Here is a 22,335-nt window from a genome sequence, read left to right on the forward strand (position 1 = left end):
CCTATTTTTACCAACACTGCCGCTGATTTTTCCAATGGGTATTAACTGCAGTTTCTATCTCCAGGACTCTCAGATTTGGGGCAACTAGCACACTTAGAAAATAAAATGCCAGAACTATTTTCAGAATTCCACCATTAAAATTTAGAGATAAAATCAGTCAGTAAATAGTCTTCACCATGACACCTCAGTAGAAGCCAGAGATATTTTTCCCTTTTTCTCATCTTTATTGCCTAAAAATTAATATTTTGTGTACTTCTTGTATTCTTGTCTATACCGTCTTCTTGTCTGTCAGATGTTTTTTCTGTCCTCGTTTCATATGAAATCTTTAAAATAAGACTCCAAGTTTTTACATGTTTTACATTATGCCTTCATTCATTTGCATAAACTCTTACTGAGCACCGATTGTGTGTTGGGAGCCAGTTATGCTGCTAAAAATCTCCCAATATAAATACATGTGGCAAATTCTACTGATGTCAATTCTTTACTTTTTTATGAAGTTCAAAATAGCTTTTGATAAAGTTGTCAAATCTGACCAAAATTTCATAAAAATCAGATGCTATGCCTCTTTCTGTAGATCAAGTGAAGCATGGCCATTCAAGTCAAATGTATAGAGATTTAAAACGAGTTTTAAATGAATATTAGTGTCTCTTCAAACTAATAATGAGTAGCGTGTAGTTTCTGATACCAAAATGTCTCTTATAATTATTTTTATTTAATTACATTGATCTTTACCATATATATGCACACAAAGATCAATGTAATTAAATATATGTATTAATTCACATACACACGTAATACATACCTATACAGAGTCATTTCATTTAGGATCCTGCTCAAAATTTTCTTCCACTTGAATTTTTTTTAAGATCTCACAAATACATATCGTGATGTTCCTTAGCAGGGAAAACCAGCAAGTGAAAGTAATTCTTTTTTGATTTCCTTTCTCAGAATGTCTTTTATTTTAAATGTGATGGTAAAATTATCCTAAAAAATGCATTTATCAGGACTTGAAAGACAGTGAGAGTGATTCGAGCTCAGAGGAAGAACGGAGAGTCACTACCCGCGTTATTCGCCGGCGTTTGATTATAAAGGTATCCTGTAGCTGGATCGTGATGGGGCATTGCTGTGGGATTAGAAAGTCCTCCCTTGTGGCCTTGAGAATTCAGCAGGCTTGATAAGTAAGCGCTCTATAGATGCTTCTTTGCACATCCGAAAGCTTGTAAGAACCACCACCAAGAGGAAAGGGTCGTGTTGTATGGTAGTGAGTATTCAGTCTAGGCCTGTGTCTGACTTGTGGCAGCTGTAATTTTGTCTGAGAATTCTTGGCATTTGTATCCTGCCTTCCCTGAAAAAGTCTTCTATGTGAACAAAGGTTTTGTCTTGGTGAGAGAACAGTTCGTATCAAATGAAACGGTCAGTGGAAACGTCAGAGGCCACATGAGGTAGGAGGTCCGATGGAGAAGGACAATGAAATAATGAAAAGGCTCCCTCCTGGGTCTCAAATTCCTACTGCCTGAACAAGCTCTTGAGGAAAAACCCGTTCTTTGTTACCAATCAGTAGCTGAGGATTTGGAGTTATAGCCTGGCATGGATGTATGTGCCATAAACAAAATCAGGCAAAACCTTCTGAAAAAGGCTTTCGACTTGACTAATGTACGGAAAATCAGGCTGTATTTTCAAGTCAGCATAGGAGGCATTTTTTACTGGACGTAAAAATCTTATTCTCCCCCTGTTGCAGCACAGTTGAACGCAATGAATAAACCTTCATTTCCGCCACAAAGGCCTTTGGAAGCACTGACTTTATATGCCTGGTCGGGTCGGGCAGAACGCTTCCCACAGTCTGCTGCTTGTCTTCATTACTCGACTCTGTCTTTAGAGAGAAATTTCCTGATGTTAGAATAATTGACTGCAGAAACCAGGCAGCCATTTTCAACACACAGGCCTTTGAATGTGGTCCAAATAACTTGAGGCTCCTTGGTTGACAGCTCTGGAAAGAAGGAAAGGAAGGGAAATATCTATTGAAAACCATTTATCAGATTTATCATCCCTTTCCAAAGTGTCAGGAGACCCATGAGGGAGCAGAGAAGTTGGCTTAGGTATCTAAAACTCCTGCTGCTTGTACTTTTCACGTAGATCAGTTGAAAGAAGAGAAGAAAATCTGCCAAATCTGCTCTAGTAGAGGTTTTCTCAGGCTCTGGAAGCATTAGAGAAGAAAGTAAGTCCTTGTCTAAATCTGAAACTATCCCTAAATCAATCAGTGGACAGCTATCTATATTTAAAAAAAAAAAAAGCATGAATCACTTTGACAATTCCATCTAGGCAAGCCAAATTACTAATTGGTATCCAGCATATTTGCAAGTATTCACCCTGCTTATAAAATCTTCATAATCAGTCACCTCCCACACATTCCCTGGGATTAGGGGAAAGAAATACTTAATACAGGTTTTCTGAAGGAATTAAAACTATATACTCTTTGCTCAGTCAGGCTTTGCCCTTCCCAGAATCAACGTCTTCAAGAAATGATATTTTAAAGTGAAACGACCAGAAAAAGTGCACCAGACATATCATTTGTAACTTGCTTTTTATGCTTAACATACGACATACTCACTCATGTGGCCTCCAGATCTACCTCATTCCTTATAAAAGCTGCTCATTATATAAGTTGAATCTCTATATAGGGCAGAAGAAAATAAACAGAATCCTGCAAAAAAGAAGTGAGAGGGAGAGGATAAAGAAGTTTTACTCTGAAGAACACAAAAACAAAACAATAAAAACACAAAAGCCACCAAATCAATGAGGGTTACTTCTCTTGGTCTTCTAGAATTCTAGACATATATTGGCAAGTTAGCTTTTAAGCCATTTTGTCAGAATGTGTTATTTATATATTTGAACTTAATATATAATTATGTGTAATATATAAACATTTTTATTAAGAGCTTAGGTTTAAAAGAGAAAATTATACTATGATGGCTTCATAAAACGGAGGGGTCTGTTCTCCCCAACTCCCCACTTCTTGAAGTTAGTGTAATTTTAGGGAGGTTGAGTGGAATGACCAGAGCATGGGTTTTATAAGTGAAGAGAGCATTGCATAAACAACAGAATCAAACAAACTTGGAAAAACCGAAAGCTAGCAAAAGTAGCTATAATTAGGTATCACAAAAATCGTTAGAAATTACGCATATAAGGATCCAGTTACTTGGTTTCTGTTCACATTTTTGGGGCTGTTGGAAAGGATCACACTTCTCTTGCTTTTCTCTTCACTCTATATGTTGGTATCTTTCTCATGTTAAAAGAGCTTGAAATTGCTGTAGTATACAGTACTTGTGACACGGAAAACACCCCTGCCAAAAGCATAATAGAAGAGTGTTAGGATGGAAATGGATCATTGATGCTAAAATCACTTCTTTTCTGAGATGACAAAACCGAGGAACTAGAGAACGGTTGGCTTTACCCAAAAGCACACAGCAGGGCAGCAAGCAGCCTGGGACCCCCCAGCCTGCTCTCCAGCCCTCCAGTGCAGTGCCTTCTACCTGCTTTTCCCTCCTTGCTAAGTTCTTTCTTTTCTAGAACAAATTATAAAGGAATAACTTTTCCTAGACCAAATTAGGCACTTGGCCACTTAAACGTTTCCAGTGGCATGGAACAGGGCCACCGTGGGCTGTCTCTCCTGGAAATTATCTGATGGGACTGGAATGCTGAGTATTTGGCCTTCTTCACGGAGGTTGTCCAGCCTTGGGCCGGACCAGCATATTTAGACTGTTTGCCATAGTAATCCCTCTAGCACTCAGGCTCTCAGAGTTGAAAACCACTTTGGGGTTGTTCCGTCCCTCCCCGAGCTAGCTTGGGCTGCAGTGTCCACACCTGCAGGAGATGGGCTCAGGGCTTCATGACTGCAAGTCGAGGCCAATCCATCTTCTTAGCCATTCAGTTTGTACAACTGATGGAGTGAAAGTATAATTTTATGGTTTTTCTCTTCGATTTCATATGCAGGTTCACCCATTTCTTCTGAAGTTCGTTTTTTTAATTTTTGTTTTTCGTTTACTATTTTCAAATCCCTAAGGAATGAGTCAAGTGAACAAACTCTTCTAATTGTGGGGGGAGTTTTAGATTTTATAAGCACATCCATTTATTTTTATATAATTTGATAATATCACGGTGGTTTCAAATGCTTAGAAGCAGCTTGAGTAAATTAACTAGTCCTGTGAGGTTGTTTATAGTATTTGCTAAGTCAGTGATTACAAAGGCAAAAACATTAACTCACAGCCAAACTATTGGGAAGTTTGGTAAGATTCAAATAACTGAATTTTTATCATATAATTCAGCTGTATTTTTATTTCTACTTCTGAACTTTTTTACTAACCATATAAGTTTTCCCCAAATCATCAGTCAAAAGTATATAAAGTTTGGTCTACTCATTCCATTTCACAGAGGTAACCACTGTTCATGAGCTTCAGATTATTTTTATGTACATGTATTGATATGTATATAAAATGTACATGTACGTTATGTGCATGCATACACACATGCCCAGCAAGTGGGTTTCTCAGAATATAATAATGGGTTATACCATCACGTACTGCTTAGTAACTTGCTAAGTTATATATGTCACAAATGTGATATCCATCCCATTTGGCGGGAAAGTTTAAGTCCTAATGTTATAGACATCAGAGCCCATTGGTACGTCTCATACTGTTATTCCTTCCTTTTATTCAAGGACAGAGGAATAAAAATTATGAAATGCAATGCTTCCAGCAGAGGTCCAAGGGGAAGAACAGCTAGTCTTCATTAAGGTGGCCACCAGGGATGATACTGTGACACCATATGTGCTGTAATTTTCCTTTGAAATAGGAAAGAAAAAAGTGGGGGGGGAGGTATTGCCAAAAATAATGCCATCAACAAGACCTGGGGGGAACTTTTGCTCAGTTCAAAGTACAAACTGTTTTCTAGAACTTTAGGAACTAATTAGAGAGTATTTTCTGTCATTAAAGAAAGGCCCAAAAAAGACCTCTCCTGGGTAATACTTGGTCTCTAATATACTTGACAGAATTAAAGATGGATGATTTTTTTTTTTAAACCATGTTTCCTGACTCCTTTCTGTCTTCCCTCTTTATCTAATCAACCCCTCACTAATCCACTCGCCCAGTTTAGTGAGTTTCCACATCACCACGCAATTTACTTTGGCCTTACTAAAGCACTAATTGACTGTATTTAATGGCCACTTAAGATTAAGAGAGGCATCTTTATCTTTAACGGTACATAAGCAGTATGAATTTTCAGTAGGAAACATGAAAATGCCCACATGCCAGAGTAGATCTCAACAACTTATAGGGCTTGTTATTTATAAATAGGACTTTGCTTTTTTCTAAGGCTATTAATATAAATCAAAATTCTTCTATGTATTCGCTATGTTTATAAATATACCTTATTTCACATTCCTCTCAGCGACTGTCCAGTTAACTGGCATCATTCCCTGCTAAAGAGTACATTCATAACTTATCCAATAGGATTCTGTTTTACTGGGTTTTCCTGGGATCCTCAAATTAGCTAACATGCAAAGAGCCGGACATTTCCCTGAGTTAGCTCAAAAAATATCTCATTTATTCATTTTTAAACTAGAGGGAAATCTTTCACGACCTTTTATTGGCTTTTTTGATGTCTTTATGCCTTTACTTTTTTTTTTTTTAATGTAGGCTCCATACCCAGTGTGGAGCTCAATGCAGGGCTTGAACTCACGACCATGAGATTAAGACCTGAGCTGAGATCGAGTCGGACGCTTACCTGACTGAGCCAGCAGGCACCCCTATGCCTTTACTTTTAAAATAAAATGAAATTTTTTTTTCACAACCACAGGAATTATTAAAACTTGTTGCAGATTTTAGTATATTTAAGCATGAGACCTCTACATTTTTCCAATTCCCTTCTCCCTCTTAACTGTGCTAATTGAAACTGACCATAAGCAAGATCCAAAGGGAGCTAAACATGAGCAGCAAGAAACATCTTATTTTTCTTTTAAAGATTTATTTATTTCAGAGAGAGAGAGAGAGAGCGCTCGCAAGCATGAGCAGGGGGAGGGGCAGAGGGAGAAGCAGACTCTCGGCTGAGCAGGGAGCCCAGTGCGGGGCTCGATCCCAGGACCCTGGGATCATGATCCAAGCCAAAGGCAGACGTTTAACTGACTGAGCCACCCAGGTGCCCCCCATCTTATTTTTCTATACCACACTGAAGAAAATGAGTCCATGTCTTACCCAATCATGAACTGTCAGCCTACAATCTGTAAGAATATAAAGGCACTTTGTAAAAAGAAAAGAATGAAAAAACGGAATTTTTTAGCCAAACAAGACAATGTTTTAGTCTTTACACTGCCTTTCTACTGGCTGTGACATAAAACAATCATAGAACTTTCTAACCATTGGCTGGTGCTGACAAAATTATCAGAACTACTACCTTTTCCAGACCAATGACACTGAAAGAGTTAGAATCCTGGCTCTCCCAGAAATGTAGCTGTCATCTCTGTGATCCGCCATTTTCCCTAAAACAGCTGCAGGTGAACAACTGCAGTACACTGTTCTATAGCATTATCCAGGCCACCTTTTCAACAAGAAGTCTGACTAGCAGGTCACTAAGTCCCTAGAGTAGGTCTGCACTTAAGATGTTTGTCCCTGTTCCCCCAAACTATATGTGGCACTAGAAGAAGGTGATATATTGCAAATATGGCCCTATTTTTGCTGAGTGGTTTTTCTTATGCAATTATAGAGCCAACAGGGAGAGATTAAGGAGCCATCCAAATCTGCCAAGCTGGAAAATAGGAGCCCGCCTTGGGGAGTTAAGACTTTATTCCATTTTTTAAAACTCACCAGAGGAAGATCTTTGACAGTTTCCTTTTCTAAATCAGTTAGCGGTCACTACCGGAAAGATAACATTGTTTTAAATTCCTTTAGTACTGATCTTTTCTTTGTCTGTAGCCGTGGAGATTAGATGATCCATCATCACAGAAGACCCTTTCACTTGAAAATAGTAGTCAGAAACTACGCACTTCATCAGAGTCATTCCCATTTATTTTGACCTACAAAAGGCTCGGTTTTAAAGGAAAATAAACAAGATTTTCTCTGTATCCTGAACTTTGCTTATAAAAAAGTCTGTGTTACCCTTAGTAAATGAATTTTTAAATGAAAAAAAAAAAACTGACAAGGGCAATAAATATAATGCCCCGACTAAGGTACCATCGTAATTTAGATTAAGCACAATGCAACCCAAAAATTATTTGAGAGATTTGGTAGGACTAATCAAGAAACACTGTGATCAAAATGAGATGATCTAACCAGAGCTCTAATCGTTGGCTAATTTTTTTTCAACAAATGAAAACTTTTGGTTCGTATATCAACATATAACTGTGTTTTATCATTCTGCCTTCTTGGAGTTAGCTGCTAGCCATCATTCTTGTTACATACCTGAGGTTTAGTGCTTTGAATGTTGTTGGCTGCTAAATAACCATCAGAGGAGTCCGCCTTTTCCCCTTGTCCTGGAGAAGCAAGTAGAATTTATACTTTCTTTTTCTAAAAATCCGCAGAGCATGTGTGTGGTGTGTGGAGTGGTGTGGAGATCTGTCCATCTAGTAGGTTGCTAATCTCTATGCCACATCCTTTAGGGAGAGGAAGCAAAAAGCATTCCTGGTGAATCTGTCACAGAAGAGCAATTTACTGATGAAGAAGGCAACCTCATCACCAGAAAAGTAATCATCATTAGGATTTTATGCTTCTCTTGGAATTTAGATTTCCTACTGTTTGTTTGCTGTAGTGTCACCTCTTAAAATAGAAAACAGGAAAATCTCTACTTCTCACTGTTGCTTCCTACAGATCACTCGGAAAATAATAAGACGAATTGCTATCCCACAAGACAGAAAACATGATGACATGGTAATGGAGAGGGGCTGCCAAAGAAAAAGTAGAGGATAATCACTAGAACATGCTGCTAACAGGCTGGCATCTGCAGTGTGGCAGCTTGAAGTGTTTGCTGCTTTTGACAACCTGTGCTTTTGATTAGGGTCAAGGAAAAAGACTTTTCTTCTTAACCTTCTTTAACATTATATATTTTTTACTGTCTTCAGAGTTTTCACAGAGATAAGTTCATTTATGGAGGGTAGAATGTGCTTGTTTGAGCATGTAAGAGAAATAGAATAAAAACCCTCTATCACCACCAGCCCCCTGGGCAGTGCCCCCCCCGGCCCCCCCCCCACCGCCTCCGCCTCCGCCTTTACCTTACCTGCTGCCTGCCTGGGACCAGGACAGAGGGCGCTCACTTCCAGCAAATGTATAGGGTTTAAATGTTAGAACGGCAAAAGAGCTCAGTTCAGGATCCTTACATCAAATCCCAATACATTTTCCCTTTCCAGTATGTTCTACAGGGAAATCTGAATTCCCTCCTCTTAACCTGAGGGGCATTCTCTCCTCTTTGGGTTTATAACAGTCCATTTCCAGTGTGCAGGTGAAAGAACTAAACTCACCGCTGCGCAGTGTAACTCAGCAAATGCGTCTCCATCTCCCAGACAAAACACCTCTGGTTATTTGTCATTTCTTTCCGTTTCTCAGATCTTTACCCTTTTCATTTTGAAAATAGAAACTCCAATAGCCTGTGTTTATGTAAGAAAAAGTGAACTGAAAATTTCTCAAGACTAGCTCAGAAAAGTGGAAAGGCTTCTGCGTTTCTGTCATAAAGTGGTTAGTAAAAGTGGAGGATTTGTACAGCTTTGCTCCCGGAGAAAAGTGTCCCTGGTGCTCAATGAAGAGAGGTCTTGTTTTATGGAAAATGGATGCCTGCTTGGAGTAAGAGGAGGGGGCTGGTAATTCCACAGATTAAAAAAAAAAAAAAGTCCCTCAGATCAACATTTCCATGGTGTTTAGTTCATGGTTGGTGCTTTCCTGAGAAACTTTAGTCTCGACACAACAGATCCCTTAAAATTCTGTTGGCTTAAGAAGAAATAAATTATAATTTACTAATTTTTTTTAGAATTGGGGTTTGGGTGCCTTGAGGGCTTTGGTGAGGATTACTACAAGAAATGAACAGGCTACTTATTTTTTTTTAATTTATCACTAACCTTTTTTAAAATTTTATTACTATTATTTTTATTATCACTAACCTTTTATTTATCACTAACCTGCTGCGTTCTTGTGAAGCATAGTTATGTTACTGTATTCATTCTGACAGCGCTCTCTAGCTTACCTCCATGATGCTAGGCTGTGTGGTTAAGCCAAATAGATTGATTGCATGTATTTTGGGACATGAAGTGACAAAATGCTTTCAGCTGTGTTTCACTTACCCTAATCCAGCCTCAAGGGACCAGAATGGGAACCGCTGTATAACTAAAACTCTTTTACTATGAAATCTTAATGGGTACATTCCTTTTTACAGCAGGGAGAAGGTTATAAGGTGAAGACAACAAAGAAGGAAATCCGGCATGTGGAAAAGAAGAGCCATTCATAACAGTAAACGGTTAGTCAAGGCGATAGGTGTGTTCATACCGGCAACAGTCGGCCTTAACTTCCCATGAAACCTCTCATTTCACTGGATAAGTGATTCCCATCTCCCTGCCCGCCTCCCTCTCTTTTTCACTGAATTCCAGCTTTGAATACCCAGTATGAAGTTGGAGTTATTTTTATATTTATGTACACATCCATACACACACTAAAACTCAGTTCACAGTCCATAAACTTTCTCCTCACAAATTAGTCAGGAATTTAAATGTAAATGGTGTTTGCAGAAGCAAATGTAAATAGTGACATTTGAGTCTCCTCTAAAGAGCTGAGGCTCAGCGTGCAATGTGGTAGCATTCTACAACTAACAGAACTGTCTGGCAACAAGTAATTCTAACAGATGTGCTCTGAGATGTGTGTAGATCCAGCCTTTCACCGTTTTAGCAGAACGGCATCTGACAATTTAATTTTGGTTGAAGTATAGTGGTTGCCAAGTTTAAATGAAATGACTGAGATCCCTATATACTACTTGGTGTATCTTATATAAACCAAAGCAAATTAAATAGAAGGTTAATGGACTACTATTTTTTTTTTAAGTTAAATGGTTCGTAAGCTTTGTGTGAATTGAACTTTTCTTCATAGATGAGGATATTTTCTTTAACATTGTTTTCTAAATTTTACATTATCCTATTATTTTCTACATAGCTACAGTTAGGAAAGGTCACTTGAAAGGTGAAAAAGCAGATGGAGCTTTGAAAAGAAATTTGAAAACTTGTCGCTAAGTCCGTGAGGTGAAGTAGCATGATTTCTTGAGGGCTGCGTACGAGCAGTTGTGTTAGCCCTATTGGTCCAGACGAAAAGAACAAATAGATTCCAGTTTGCCTTGTATACATCTTCTGTCCCCCCCCAATTACCAGAATCCTGGTGTTGAGTGTGGAGGTGAGGAACTGAGAAATCTTTGTCTCATTGCCCTAAATTTTGTAGGTGAGGTCACTAAGGCCCAGATAAACTCCTTTTTTTTTTTTTTTTTAGTTTTTATTTTAATTCCAGTTAGTTAACATAGTGTGATATTGGTTTCCGGTGTACAATATAGTGATTCAGTATTTCCACACCTGGTGCTCATCACACAAGTACACTCCCTAGTCCCCATCACCTACTTCACCCATCCCCCACCTACCTCCCCTCTGCTAACAACCATCAGTTTGTTCTCCATAGTTCAGAGTCTGTTTCCTGGTTTGCCTCTTTCTTCCTTTTTTTTTTTTTTCCCACTTGCTCATTTGTTTTGTTTCTAAAAGTCCACATATGAGTAAAATTATATGGTATTTGTGTTTCTCTGGCTTATTTTGCTTAGCATAATACTCTCTAGCTCCATGTTGTTGCAAATGACAAGATTTTATTCTTTTTTATCAATGAGTAATATTCCATTGTGTATATATACCACATCTTTTTTTTTTTCCTCAAGATTTAGGATTGGGGTGAGGGTATGTGCCTGTTACTGCAGGCCCAGATAAATTCCTAACCCCTCCCTCTCAAAAAACCTTACCATGTGTTTATTCATGGCAAGATTTATTTCATTTCCTTTCATGAGGCTTTCTGCATAGGTACTGAGAAACTCTTAATAAACAACTTCATGTGGTACTTGCCCTCCCTGAGCTTACATTGTGGAGATTTAGTGTTAACCCATCCTAATTGATCATATCCGTATTTACTGGCACTGAGACAACTACCAAGAACTGCAGAACATTCTGGAAATAATCATATTTACTACATATTACGCCTCCAAGTGTTCCACCCCGCTCTTCATTTAATTCTCACAGCCAACCCTTTTGGAGAGATGCCCTTATCATCCCCATGTCAAAGGGAGGAAACAGGGCCCAAATTGCCCAATGTCACATAAATTAAAAGTGGCAGAAATAGGATACCAACCTGCCACCAGAGCCAACACTCTCAGCCATGTTGACGGGAGACCTGACCCGGGTCTGAGGTGACAGGCAGGGATTCCTTGAGAAACAATGTTTAAGCCCGGTTTAAAAGACTGCATGGGACATGCCTGGCTGGAGGCAGGGAGTTGGACGGTGTCTAGGGTAGCCCTCCAGGCAGATAGCAGCACCCTGCAAAAACCAGACCGGCGGTGGGGGGTGGGGGGGGCGGTGCAGGAGGGAGGAGCCATGAGAACAGATCAGTTTAGTTGGCAGAGAGTTTGGCAGAGACTGGAAAGCTGGGAGTTTTCAGGCCTCATGAGCCTCTCTGTAGGGATTCTGGCCTGTCACTAAAAGCAGAAGGAAAGCTGTGCAAAGTGTCGGGGCGGGGTGGGGTGTGATTGAATGTACATTCTGCATCACTCGCTCGAGGGGCAAGCAGAGAATGAACCAGAGGTGGCAATCACGGATGAGCAGAACACCGAATATGAAACTATATAGACACTGGCTCGGGCTGTGAGGATGAGAGGCAGGGCTGAATCAGGAGACATCAACATGGCTTGCTTCTCAGGCAGGGTGAGGGACAGGAGAAAATGACCCACGGCATCAGTGCCACAGTATCTAGAATGGACCCACTTCTCATGCATGCCTGACAGCCCAACCTGGGGCAAGACACACATGTACACACAGTAGCTGCATAAAACATGAAGCATGAGTCTGCAGTCTTGAGTTGGTCTACGTAAGCAGTTATAAGTGATATGTGAAATGAATCTAGAAGAGAGTTCAGTCAATTTCAATATGCGCCTCAAAGTTCGCCAGCTGGTTCGATCAGCGTCAGACTCTGGGTTGTAAAGAACCAAGGAGGTCGCCCCCACCAGCGGAAGCCATTTTTCTAGAGCCACATATACCCAGTATCTGTGAGTAAATGACGCCAAAAAAATACAACCGTGCTATTCTTCTAGGTCCTTCTGAGTAAATGAATACAGACAGGACATGGTCACTAATGTACAAGAGGCCTTCAAATGACAACCCACCCCGTAAAGAAGTAGTCAGGGCTTTGGCTCACTTGCTCCCCCACTCAAAGAAGAGAGAAATTCAGAGAGAAGTCACAGGAATGTGAAAATAACTCCAGCCTAAAGCAAACTTAATGCGTCAGATGGAAAGAACAGTGATTTGACTGTAAGCCTCGCGGTACTCTCCAGGGTGGTTATTTACCTTCCATAAGTGAACTTAGGAAATGAGTTCAAGAATACCACCTGGATTTCCAGGACACTGAATGTGTGCTCTGGAAAAATCAATTTGCAAATATATTGAGAGTTTTTATAGCCCTGCTGCCTGCCCTTTTTTTTTTTTTAACAAAACAACTAAGCAAATGGAATGCTGCCAAATTTCACTGAGTCTCAGATGGTGACATCAAAACTTTTATTTTTCATTTTAGAACCAGTTTTATTTTGAGCTATCTGAACCCTGCACCCGCTTTTCTTTAATACCAAGTCACGGCCATCCTATTCTTAATGTAAGGGAAAAGCAAATGGCTTACAATAGCCATACAGATTTGTACATAGTATGTAGAGATTGTAGTTTACAAACTGCTTTTACATATTTTTCTTATTTAATCCTTCAAACAAGCCTCTAGAGAGGTCAGGCCAATTTTGTATATGTGCTGCCAAAGCGAGCACTGGGGCAGGCCAATTTTGTTTGCTACCTTCTACAGATGAATATTCCAAGACTCAGAGAGGTCAATGACATTTCTACTGTCACACAGCTTGATTGGTAGAACTAGGACTTGAACTCAAGATGATTGATTCTCCACCTACTGCCCTTTCTATTGAACTTTGCTGTATTACTAAAATTATTTATGAATAATAGTCATGACAAAGCAAATGATTGCTTATGCCAGGTAGTAGGCAAGATCATTACATATTTACCACATATAATCCCCAAAACAATGCTATAAGGTAATACTATCTCTTTTTTATTAATGAGGAGACTGAGAAAAGTTAAATGATTTACTCAAGGTCCTATAGAGCTGATGAACAAAAGAACGAAATTTGAACTTATCCAGAACCTAAGTTCTTAACTATTACTCATATTCATAGTTAATTAGTATTTGATGATGATTAAAGAACTAAAAGCAAATTTGAATCAAATAGATGTCCATAGGCAAATTGTAGTGAATGTCTTCATATTTTACGCAATGAAAATACTCAGATTTTTGTTCTTTTTTAAAATAAAGCAGAACTTCATTTTTAAGGTAGCCATAATCCCCAAATATTTACTTCATAAATACCATTAGAGGGCTGATTAGTGAGGTTGTAGCAAGGGAAGGTCCCCAGATATAAACCATAAAGGACTGTGGAACAGCTGTGTCCCAAACCTCTTTGGGGGAAATGCTCAGGATCTCACACCCCTATGGAAGCTGAGTGTGACAACAGTGCCCATGCTTGCCAGAGGCAACACTTCTTCTGAGCCAGAAAGTTGATTCCTGTCATGGAATATTTGAGCTTCCACCTGTCTGAAAGTGGAAAGGGAGATGTACAATGGTGAAGAAAACTTCCACGGTCCCTGCCCTTCCTAATGTCTCATCCCGCAAGGGGGAACGAGATGGGACAGATGTTTAAGGGCTGAAAATATAAAATCCAAGTGCCAATACAAGAGTAATGCAGAAACATGTTTAGACCTTTGGCAGCTGGGGAAGGTCGCTCAGAAGTCATGACAAGGGCTAGGACCTGGGCAGTGGTTTTAGGAAAATCAACAGGTGGATTAGCTTGGGGGGAGGAGGAGAAGAAGGGTTGAGTTGAGAATGACTCCCAGGTTTCTGGCTTACACAACTGTAAAGAAGGGAACAGAAGCAGAATGGGTTTTAAAAAGAACATCAAGCACTGAGGCTTGGACTTGGGTTTGAGGGCGCTTATGAGCCATCCAAGTACTGTATTAGATGCACAAGTCTGGAGCTCTGCAGAAAGGTTGGCGCACACCTGTAAAAATGTGAGAGTTCTCACTGAAGAGATAAATGTTGAATACCAGAGAACAGATGTGATCATCGAGGGAGAGGGTCAAAGGGAGCAAAGAAGGAGCTCAGGATTGAGTCCCAAGGAATAAGATTTTAAAGAGGAATAGAGTTTAAAAGGTTGCCTCTGACCTCTTCCTTTATAGAAATCTCCAAGCTCTTCTATATCCTCTCATCTAAGATCGCCGACATGTTCGGCCTCAGCGCTCCAGCATACTTGTTTGGTCTTACCTCAGGATAGCTCAGTCCATGCAGTTTCATGGCAGTGGATGAGAGAAACGTTCCTATAATGTAGATTAGCTGACAGGCCTTTGTAAGTAGGTCACTGTGTGCATTTAGAGCTCCTTTACTTTTTTTTTTTTTTTAAGATTTTATTTATTTGAGAGACAGAATGAGCAGTGGGGAGGGGCAGAGGGGGAGAGAGAAGCAGACTCCCCGCTGAGCAGGAAGCCCAATGCGGGGCTCGGTCCCAGGACCCAGAGATCATGACCTGGGCTGAAGGCAGATGTTTAGCCGACTGAGCCACCCAGGCGCCCCTGGAGCTCCTTTACTTCTTAGCTACTATGTGCAAAGGCTTGTGACACACGGTGTAAGTGGTAGGGGGGGTACAACGTTATTAAGACATTATCCTCAGTTTGACATTTTTATCTGAGAGAACTCCTGCCCATTTTAACTTTACAGTCTAGTCCAAGGGGCACACATGATCATAAGTCACACAAATCAGAATACATAAATGTAATAAAAGATAGAAACAGAATGCTCAGGGCATCCGCTGGAAGATATAATTACCTCCAACAGAGGAGATCTTTTAAAGGTTCTTCGAAGTGCACATTTGAACTAGTTTTTGAAGAAAGAGTAGCATTTGAGATAGGGCAGTATGGAGAATCACAGGAGCTTTGCTCAGGAGTTTGGCCCTTGTCCTGGATACGGTGGGGTACCACCGGAAGCTTTGTATAGGAGAATAATATGATAAGATTTAGGTAACCCTAGCAGTAGTGGAGGGAGAACAGAGTTTGAACACAAGGGCCTCGGTTCTGAGACGCAGATGAGGGCCTGAACCGGGACAGAGGGAGTGAAAAGGAAACCAACAGATTGGTTCTGTGTTGGGAGGAAAGGGTGAGAGTTGAAGACATCAGGGTTGCTTGTATGTAGGTAATTCTTTAACAAAATCATAGAACCTCAGACCACAAAAACAAAATCAGGGATTGACGTAGCCTGCGTGATGAAGTAGCTTCGTAGATGATCAACACGCGGGACCCTCGACATTCGTCGATGATTAGGGAGAGAACTCTGGGCTAGAGATCACAGTGCGGTCGTTTTTGGTATTTGGGTGAGAAATGAAATGGCCTGAGTGGAGGGAATTGCCAGTGAGCTTACTAGCTAGGTGAACTTAGACTGGCTCTGTGCCTTAATTTCCTCACCTCTGCTGGGATAAGAATAACATACCTCAAGGAGTTGTTGGGAGAGTTAACTGAGTTAATACAAGTAAATCACTTTAAATAGCGACAGGCAAGCCCATAGTAAGCACTGGGTAAGTTCAGCTGTTAGTAGAATTAAGACAACCCACAAGAGCACCTCGACGAGCCTGGATCAGTGGCAAGTAGACGAAGATGTGAGGGGTGCCAGGAACAGTAGGAGAGGTTGGAACAGCAGTGTCACTGACGTTCTCTGAGAAATCAGGGATAACTGAAAGTATTCTGAAGTGTAAACCAATATCAAATGCAGAGAAATTCCAGGGGAAATTATTAAGACAGGCATTCTCATCCCTCTTTACTACTGCATGAAGAGAGAGAGACAGCGAAACCCCAGCAAAATCTCCCTCTACTACTGCTCGGGTTACCTAAATCTTATCACATTATTCTCTAATGACAGGTCTGGATTTTCACCCAGCAGATTCTCCTGATTCTGCTTCCCAGAAGTCCGAGGTGCAGCCTGAATTTCTTCACTCCTAAAGATTTTCCCTGAATTTATTTGGAGTAGATATGTTTTTATATAGTTTGTTTTTGTTTTTCTTACCCTTTAAAAAAATCCCTAATTAAACAAAAGCCTTGGCTTTGAGGTAAAGAGCAAGGGCTCTACAGTCAGGTGGCTTGACGTCTGTTTCTGACTCTACTGTGTACTAAGTGTGCAAACTTGTGTTTGTTTTATAGCTCTGAGCTCTATTTCCTTATCTGTAAAATGGAAGATATAACAGTACCTTATTGTTATTAATATTAAATGAGCTAAGCCACTCCACAACAGTGCCTGGCATATAACATTTAATAATAATAGCTGTACGATTTTATTAGTGCTGTATGTTTTTTACTACCAAAATATAGATCAATATTTTCCCTGTATTTTTTTAACTGGCCCTATTTTAAAAATCACAGGTCACTAGGAAAAAAAACAAAAAACAAAAAAGCCCCACTTACTGGTAGCAGTTGAACAAATCTGCATGAACTGGGAGTTATTTTTAAACTGCACTGTAGTTTTTATTATGATTACATGAAGTAACTAGAATTAATGCTTAGGAAAAAAAATGTTCTTAGCCCCATGACTTCTATAATGAGAGAGACAAAGAGAAGGGATTGAAAGAGAGATGGGCTGGAAGAGAAAGAAATAGAGTAACAAATCTACGTTCTCGGTAGGCTATGAGGAAGCCGTATCAGAAAAGGCTTTCTCTCCTAAAGCTGTAACCAGCAAAGTCTAAAGATGAGTAAGAGTTACCCTGCCAAGGCAGATCTCCTTAGGGAGAGCACAGTCTGAACTTCCATTCAGATGACATTTGACACAAACTTGAAGGATAGAGAGGAGTTAATATAGATGAAGATTAGGGGAAGAGAAGTATAGGTGGATACAAAATCATTAGCAAAGAAAAGGAAGTTGGAAACCCATGTGTTGATGACTGACATGCAGTCTAGCTCCTCCTAGTGTGGTCTATGGAGTATCAACATCACCCCGGGGGTCTTGTTAGAAATGCAGCGTCTCTTCCTCTTCGTTTACCCTGACCTCCTGAATCAGAATCCACATTTGAAGATCCCTTGGGTGATACATGAGGACATTAAATTTTGAGAAGCAGTGTTCTAGAATATATCACTGGCTCTTAAACTTGGTTGAACATTCAAATAGTCTAGAGAGTTTTTTTCAATGTTTTTTGATGTTGGGCTCCACCCCAAGAAACTCCAAATAAATTGTCATGGGATATAGCTGGGCTACTGGGTTTTGTTTTGTTTTGTTTTGTTTTTTAAGCCGCCCAGATCATTCTAATATGCACCCAAGTTTGAGAACCACTGGAAATTGTGAAACAAAGCTTTTCACTGAAGAGTCATAGGCATTGAGCCTGATGGGGCTGAACTGCAGACAGCTTCACATATCAAGCTAAAGATGGGTGATTTTTGTTTTTAAGGTGGGCAGTACGGGCCAAAAAACACTGTGTGTGGACCTATAAAGGAAATGGTGGTTCGAAGCTCAAGCATACCCCTGACTTGAAAATGGATATGGAAAGCACAACATTCATCTGTAAAATATAAACTTCCATGAAAATCCACTGAATAGCTGTTTTTCTATACATGAAAAATGTTTCTTAAAATTAAAAAAAAATTATAGTGAAATGACTAAAAGGAATGTTTGTTTTTCTGGGTTGGTTTCTACTATCTTTGGGTTTGAAAAGCATGCAAAACCCAAAGACAGATTGCTAAATGCAGAGGCTTCTATCTCCTGTATTACCTAAACCCCAAAAGGGAAAAGGACTCAAATTCTATTTCTGAAATGTCATCTCGATGGCTCCTGCCCTCACACTTTTCCATCAGATGGCGCTCTCATCACAATTTGTACAAGGTCAGTATTTTATAATAGGCCTACCGTCCCTTGGCCAAGGCGCTCATGCTTTTTGTAGAACGCTGTACTTGGTATAAGATCTTTTGCCCAATGAATGACCTTCCACACTCTGATTGCATGACCAAGAACAAGAGCGATTTACAAGGGGAACTCACTCCTTTTTTTTTTTTCTTTTCAACTATCACCCAAATCCTACCTGCATATAAATGGATATAATGAATAGCATTTTAAAAAAAAATTAGAGAAACATATCCAATATTTCTATAAAAGATAAAATTTGCTTTCATTGAGGTGACAAGAGGAAGACCTTGCTTCTTATTGCAAGATTAACCTGGGAAATTGGATTGGCTTTTGGAAGACAGGATGCAAAACAAAATCCATCTGGGTCGTAGTGATGATTGCATATCTATATAAATTCCCTAAAAATTATCAGACTATATTTACAATAGATAAATTGTATGGCATGTAAATTATATATCAATTAAGCTGCACAAAGTGTTGGGGGGCTTCAACTAGAGAAAATTGCTGAGGACCCTCCCTAGGAAGACAGAAGGAGAACACTGGGGTCACGTTATCACAGGGCCATCTAAGAACCCTGGTGTCCAGAAGATAAGGAATAAGTGGTAATAACAGAGGGGAGAAAATCCCGATTTTACTTTTATTTGTCCACTTTCTGGGACACGGCCTGCCCAGATGAGTCATTTTCTTTCTCTACCACTTCTGCAGAGGCATGTTGGGCGTGGTGGGGGGGGTTGCAATATTGAAATCACCCCAGAAGGAACTGACACTTTAATGTTCTTGGCTGTAAGCATTAGTGACCTGGGGCATGGAGGTTAGTAACAGTTTTCATACAAGAAAGGAAGCAAGAACCTAGTAGAGCAGAGGAAGTGCTATACTAACACGCTGACCTGAGCCAAGGTATCCTGGGTGATCTATCTTAAAGGGAAAGAAACTTGTCTGGGGTAAGTGAACAACCTCAAGGTCACTGAGGACACATGGGCCCCAACAGAAGCACAGTTCTAAAGGTGCCCCTAGACCTGTAGAAGTGGTCTGTTGCTTACCAGTGAATGAGCACGATTGTTCCTAAAATTGTTCTTGCCTTACTCAGGTTTTCTCTAGGGGCTAGGACTTGTTCTCAGGCGGTGTTCAAGCGTGTCACCTTTTCATACTGAAAGAGGAGGACGGACTATACGTAGGAAAATTTTGTTTTATGAAGAAAGCGTGCATAGCAAAAATTGTTGATTTATTTTGACTCTATTGACTGGTTATAAAACACTGATACTTTATGCCGTGATTATCCAGTAAGACAAGACGTCCGCGGCCCCCATAAAGAAGCTCAGATATAATGAGTCAATCTTGTCCGCGACTGATGTGGGGCAGGAGGAGGGAAAAAGTATTCTTTGCAGCGGTGGAAGACAGTCTTTAATTTTAATTTGCGCATGGAAAAGCAGTTTCAGAGTAATGAAGGAATGATGCTGTTCTCCCTTTTTGAAAGATGAGTTGCACTTTGGGGAGTGAACTCTTGTTATAAAACGTACGGATGTTACTGAAATAATCTATCCTGACTCCGTATCCCTAGCCCTTTATGCCCATGAGAACCCCAGACCCCTGATATTTTGATGTTGATCGAAATCCCAGAGAGCATCTCTGTCAGCCTTCTCATTTTATAGATAAGACGAGGCCCAAAGGGCTGGAGGTGGCTTTCCCAAGTACCCAAGTGACCTGATCAGAGATGGCAGGCACCCTCGAAGAGGGTCTTTTCCAACTCAATCTCGAAAACCACAAGGACAGTGAGCAGTGTGCTGTGGAGAGCATGGGTTACCTAGAAAAAAGTCACTGCCTTCAAAGGGCTTGAGGGTACACGTCAGGGCTTTGTCCTAGCAGATCACATTGGTCAGAATATCCTGTGAACCCCCCCCCATTAGAAAGTAGACACCCCGTTCTCTCAGGCTTTTCTGTTGAATGGCAAGGAAGGGTTAGGCAAATTCTTTAAAAAAAAAAAAAAAGGAAAGCAAGCAAGCAGGCTAAACTCATTACCTATTGTCTCTCTTTCCACAGGATCATGTGTTTTTACTGCCAGTATTGAGAAATTCATGGAAGATATGTCAGCAGGAAGTAAAAATTCATGGAGAAGGGTGTGTGTGTTTGCTGCTTCCACACATTAATGGCATGATTTTTTTTTTATGCAAAAAGAAAAAAAAAAAAGAAAACTACCCACATTTTAATTTAGCATGAGCCAATTTACAGAGCATGGAAATTCACTTTCACTCCCAGGATTGGCGCGTGTGCAATTAGCAATGCAGTGTATATACAAGAAGCCATGCTGTTAACAGTTTATCTTAAGTAATTTGGTGTCATTTACAAAAGGAAGAAATTCCTGCCGCCAGAACGGACAGAAGATGGGACGATGAAATTACAGAGAAACACTAAAATTACTAACTCCACAACAGCTCGCCTTATTTTTCTTGGACCCAAACTGTCAGGGTATAAACACTATTTGTTTCTTTTTTAAAACATCTATAGTTTTGCTGTAAATAATAACACTGTATAAATTCTAACAGAAAAATAGAATAAATGTTGATAAGGCACTGCCTCTTAGAACACAAACAGAATATTGCAAATGCATTTAACATACTAGGGGTCTCAAGTGACCACCCTAGAAGAGGGGGGAGGGATTCTGGGTGGGGGAATCTTCACTGATTCTTGTATATTAGCAATTATAATGTTTGTATATGCAAAACCGCTAGCTTGATTTTAAAAAAAAACAACAAATCTTTAAAATCTGCTGCAAATTTAAATAATTCCCCAAATGAGGAATTCTGTAGTTCTGTGAAAAAATTTTTTCTTCAGAATACTAATATTTTGATGCATGTGTATCACCTTATTTTGATTAAATCTTTTCCAATTTTGCAAACACTACAGTATACTGCAACACAGAAGATTTTATCTGTAAACACAAAGCCCTTCATCTAATATTTGTTGCTATTGCCAATTTTTCAATGAAATGACCTAAAAATGGAAAAAAAGAAATCCCTATACGGTAGTTGCTTTAGGGGGAGGGGGGTGCTGTTAGTGCTTTTAAAAGGGGGTAATGCTTGCCGCTTTAGAGGTGAATGGTGCTCATAAGAGGGGTATTTAAAATGGACTGAACCGAAATTCTTAGCTAGGAGAATGGCAGCACGCTGTACAATTACTACTGTATTGTGTACCGGCTCTAAGATGTAGACACCTTCGAATAAGCCAATCATTTGTAACCATTCTAGCAGTGTCATATTAGGTTAATAAGGCTGCTGTGTTTTAAAGGGCATTTTTATTTGGGTTTTGGTGAAAGCCTTTAATTTGTTGATTATATTCATATAAAATCAGCATTCATTGACACATAGTTCTAATGACATATGTATGAAAAACCATACACTGGATGACCTAGTCGATTATTTAAGCCTAAAATAAATTGTGTTAAACTCTTCACCCATCTGTGCTCTATAGTGTCCTTGTGTTCTCTGGCAAAAGGTAACCGTCTGACTCCTGGGCGTCTGGCCTCCCCAGCCCCCTCCCCGGTCCTGTTCCAGCCCCTGCTTCCAGGGTTGCTCGAGTCCCTAACATTCAGTTGTGCCCCGCAGACTCCCAGCTTACAGAAGTTCTGTGGAGGAGCCAAGACTTAAACATTAACTGACAACTGATCTTTGCCCTCATCTGGTTTGTGCTGCCCCCAGAAAAGTGGGGAATTGGGGCTGTTGCAACTGCATGTCCAGAAGTTGTACATGGGCTCTTGCAGCAAGCATCCAGCCTGCAGTTGTTTTAGCCCCTAAGGCACTCGCTTGTTGGCCATTGGCGTTCATTGTCACTACTTGTAAGTTGGGAGACTTCACATGATAACCCAGATTCCTAACTTCTCCTAAAACACAAGATTTGGCAACAAGAGCCCTCGTTCCCTGACGGCAACAACCTGCCAGGGCCACATGGTCCCTGCCCTCCAGCCGGTGTGTGCGGTCCAGGCAACACGGGGGCCAGCCCACCTCTTACATTTATGGGTCCTGATGGGCCTGGCCTGGTAGGCACTGGAATTTGCAGTCGCACCCTACATGATAAATTCAACAGGGGCAGAGACCGTGGCTGTTTCAAT

General features: G+C 40.3%; 1 protein-coding gene across 29 annotated transcripts in view; it reads left to right on the top strand.

The window, feature by feature from the left end:
* Positions 1–21,680, top strand: part of ANK3 (ankyrin 3) — a 681,670-nt gene extending 659,990 nt beyond the window's left edge. For 24 of the 29 annotated variants that reach the window (XM_073886212.1, XM_073886216.1, XM_073886209.1 and 21 more), the window contains 5 exons: positions 1,005–1,091; positions 7,646–7,729; positions 7,854–7,913; positions 9,406–9,486; positions 20,271–21,680. In XM_073886212.1, the coding sequence (XP_073742313.1) occupies positions 1,005–1,091; positions 7,646–7,729; positions 7,854–7,913; positions 9,406–9,477 (303 nt within the window). In that variant the 3' untranslated portion in view covers positions 9,478–9,486; positions 20,271–21,680. Of the gene's footprint in view, positions 1–1,004; positions 1,092–7,645; positions 7,730–7,853; positions 7,914–9,405; positions 9,504–20,270 lie in introns of all 29 variants that reach the window. The other 5 variants (XM_073886230.1, XM_073886233.1, XM_073886210.1 and 2 more) reach the window with 4 other exon arrangements.
* The last annotated feature ends 655 nt before the right edge of the window (positions 21,681–22,335 follow it).

This window comes from Callorhinus ursinus, unplaced genomic scaffold, assembly GCF_003265705.2.
Source record: "Callorhinus ursinus isolate GAN/ISIS: 27379988/994484 unplaced genomic scaffold, GSC_fseal_2.0 scaffold69, whole genome shotgun sequence".
In the NCBI taxonomy this organism is placed as follows: Eukaryota; Metazoa; Chordata; class Mammalia; order Carnivora; family Otariidae; genus Callorhinus; species Callorhinus ursinus.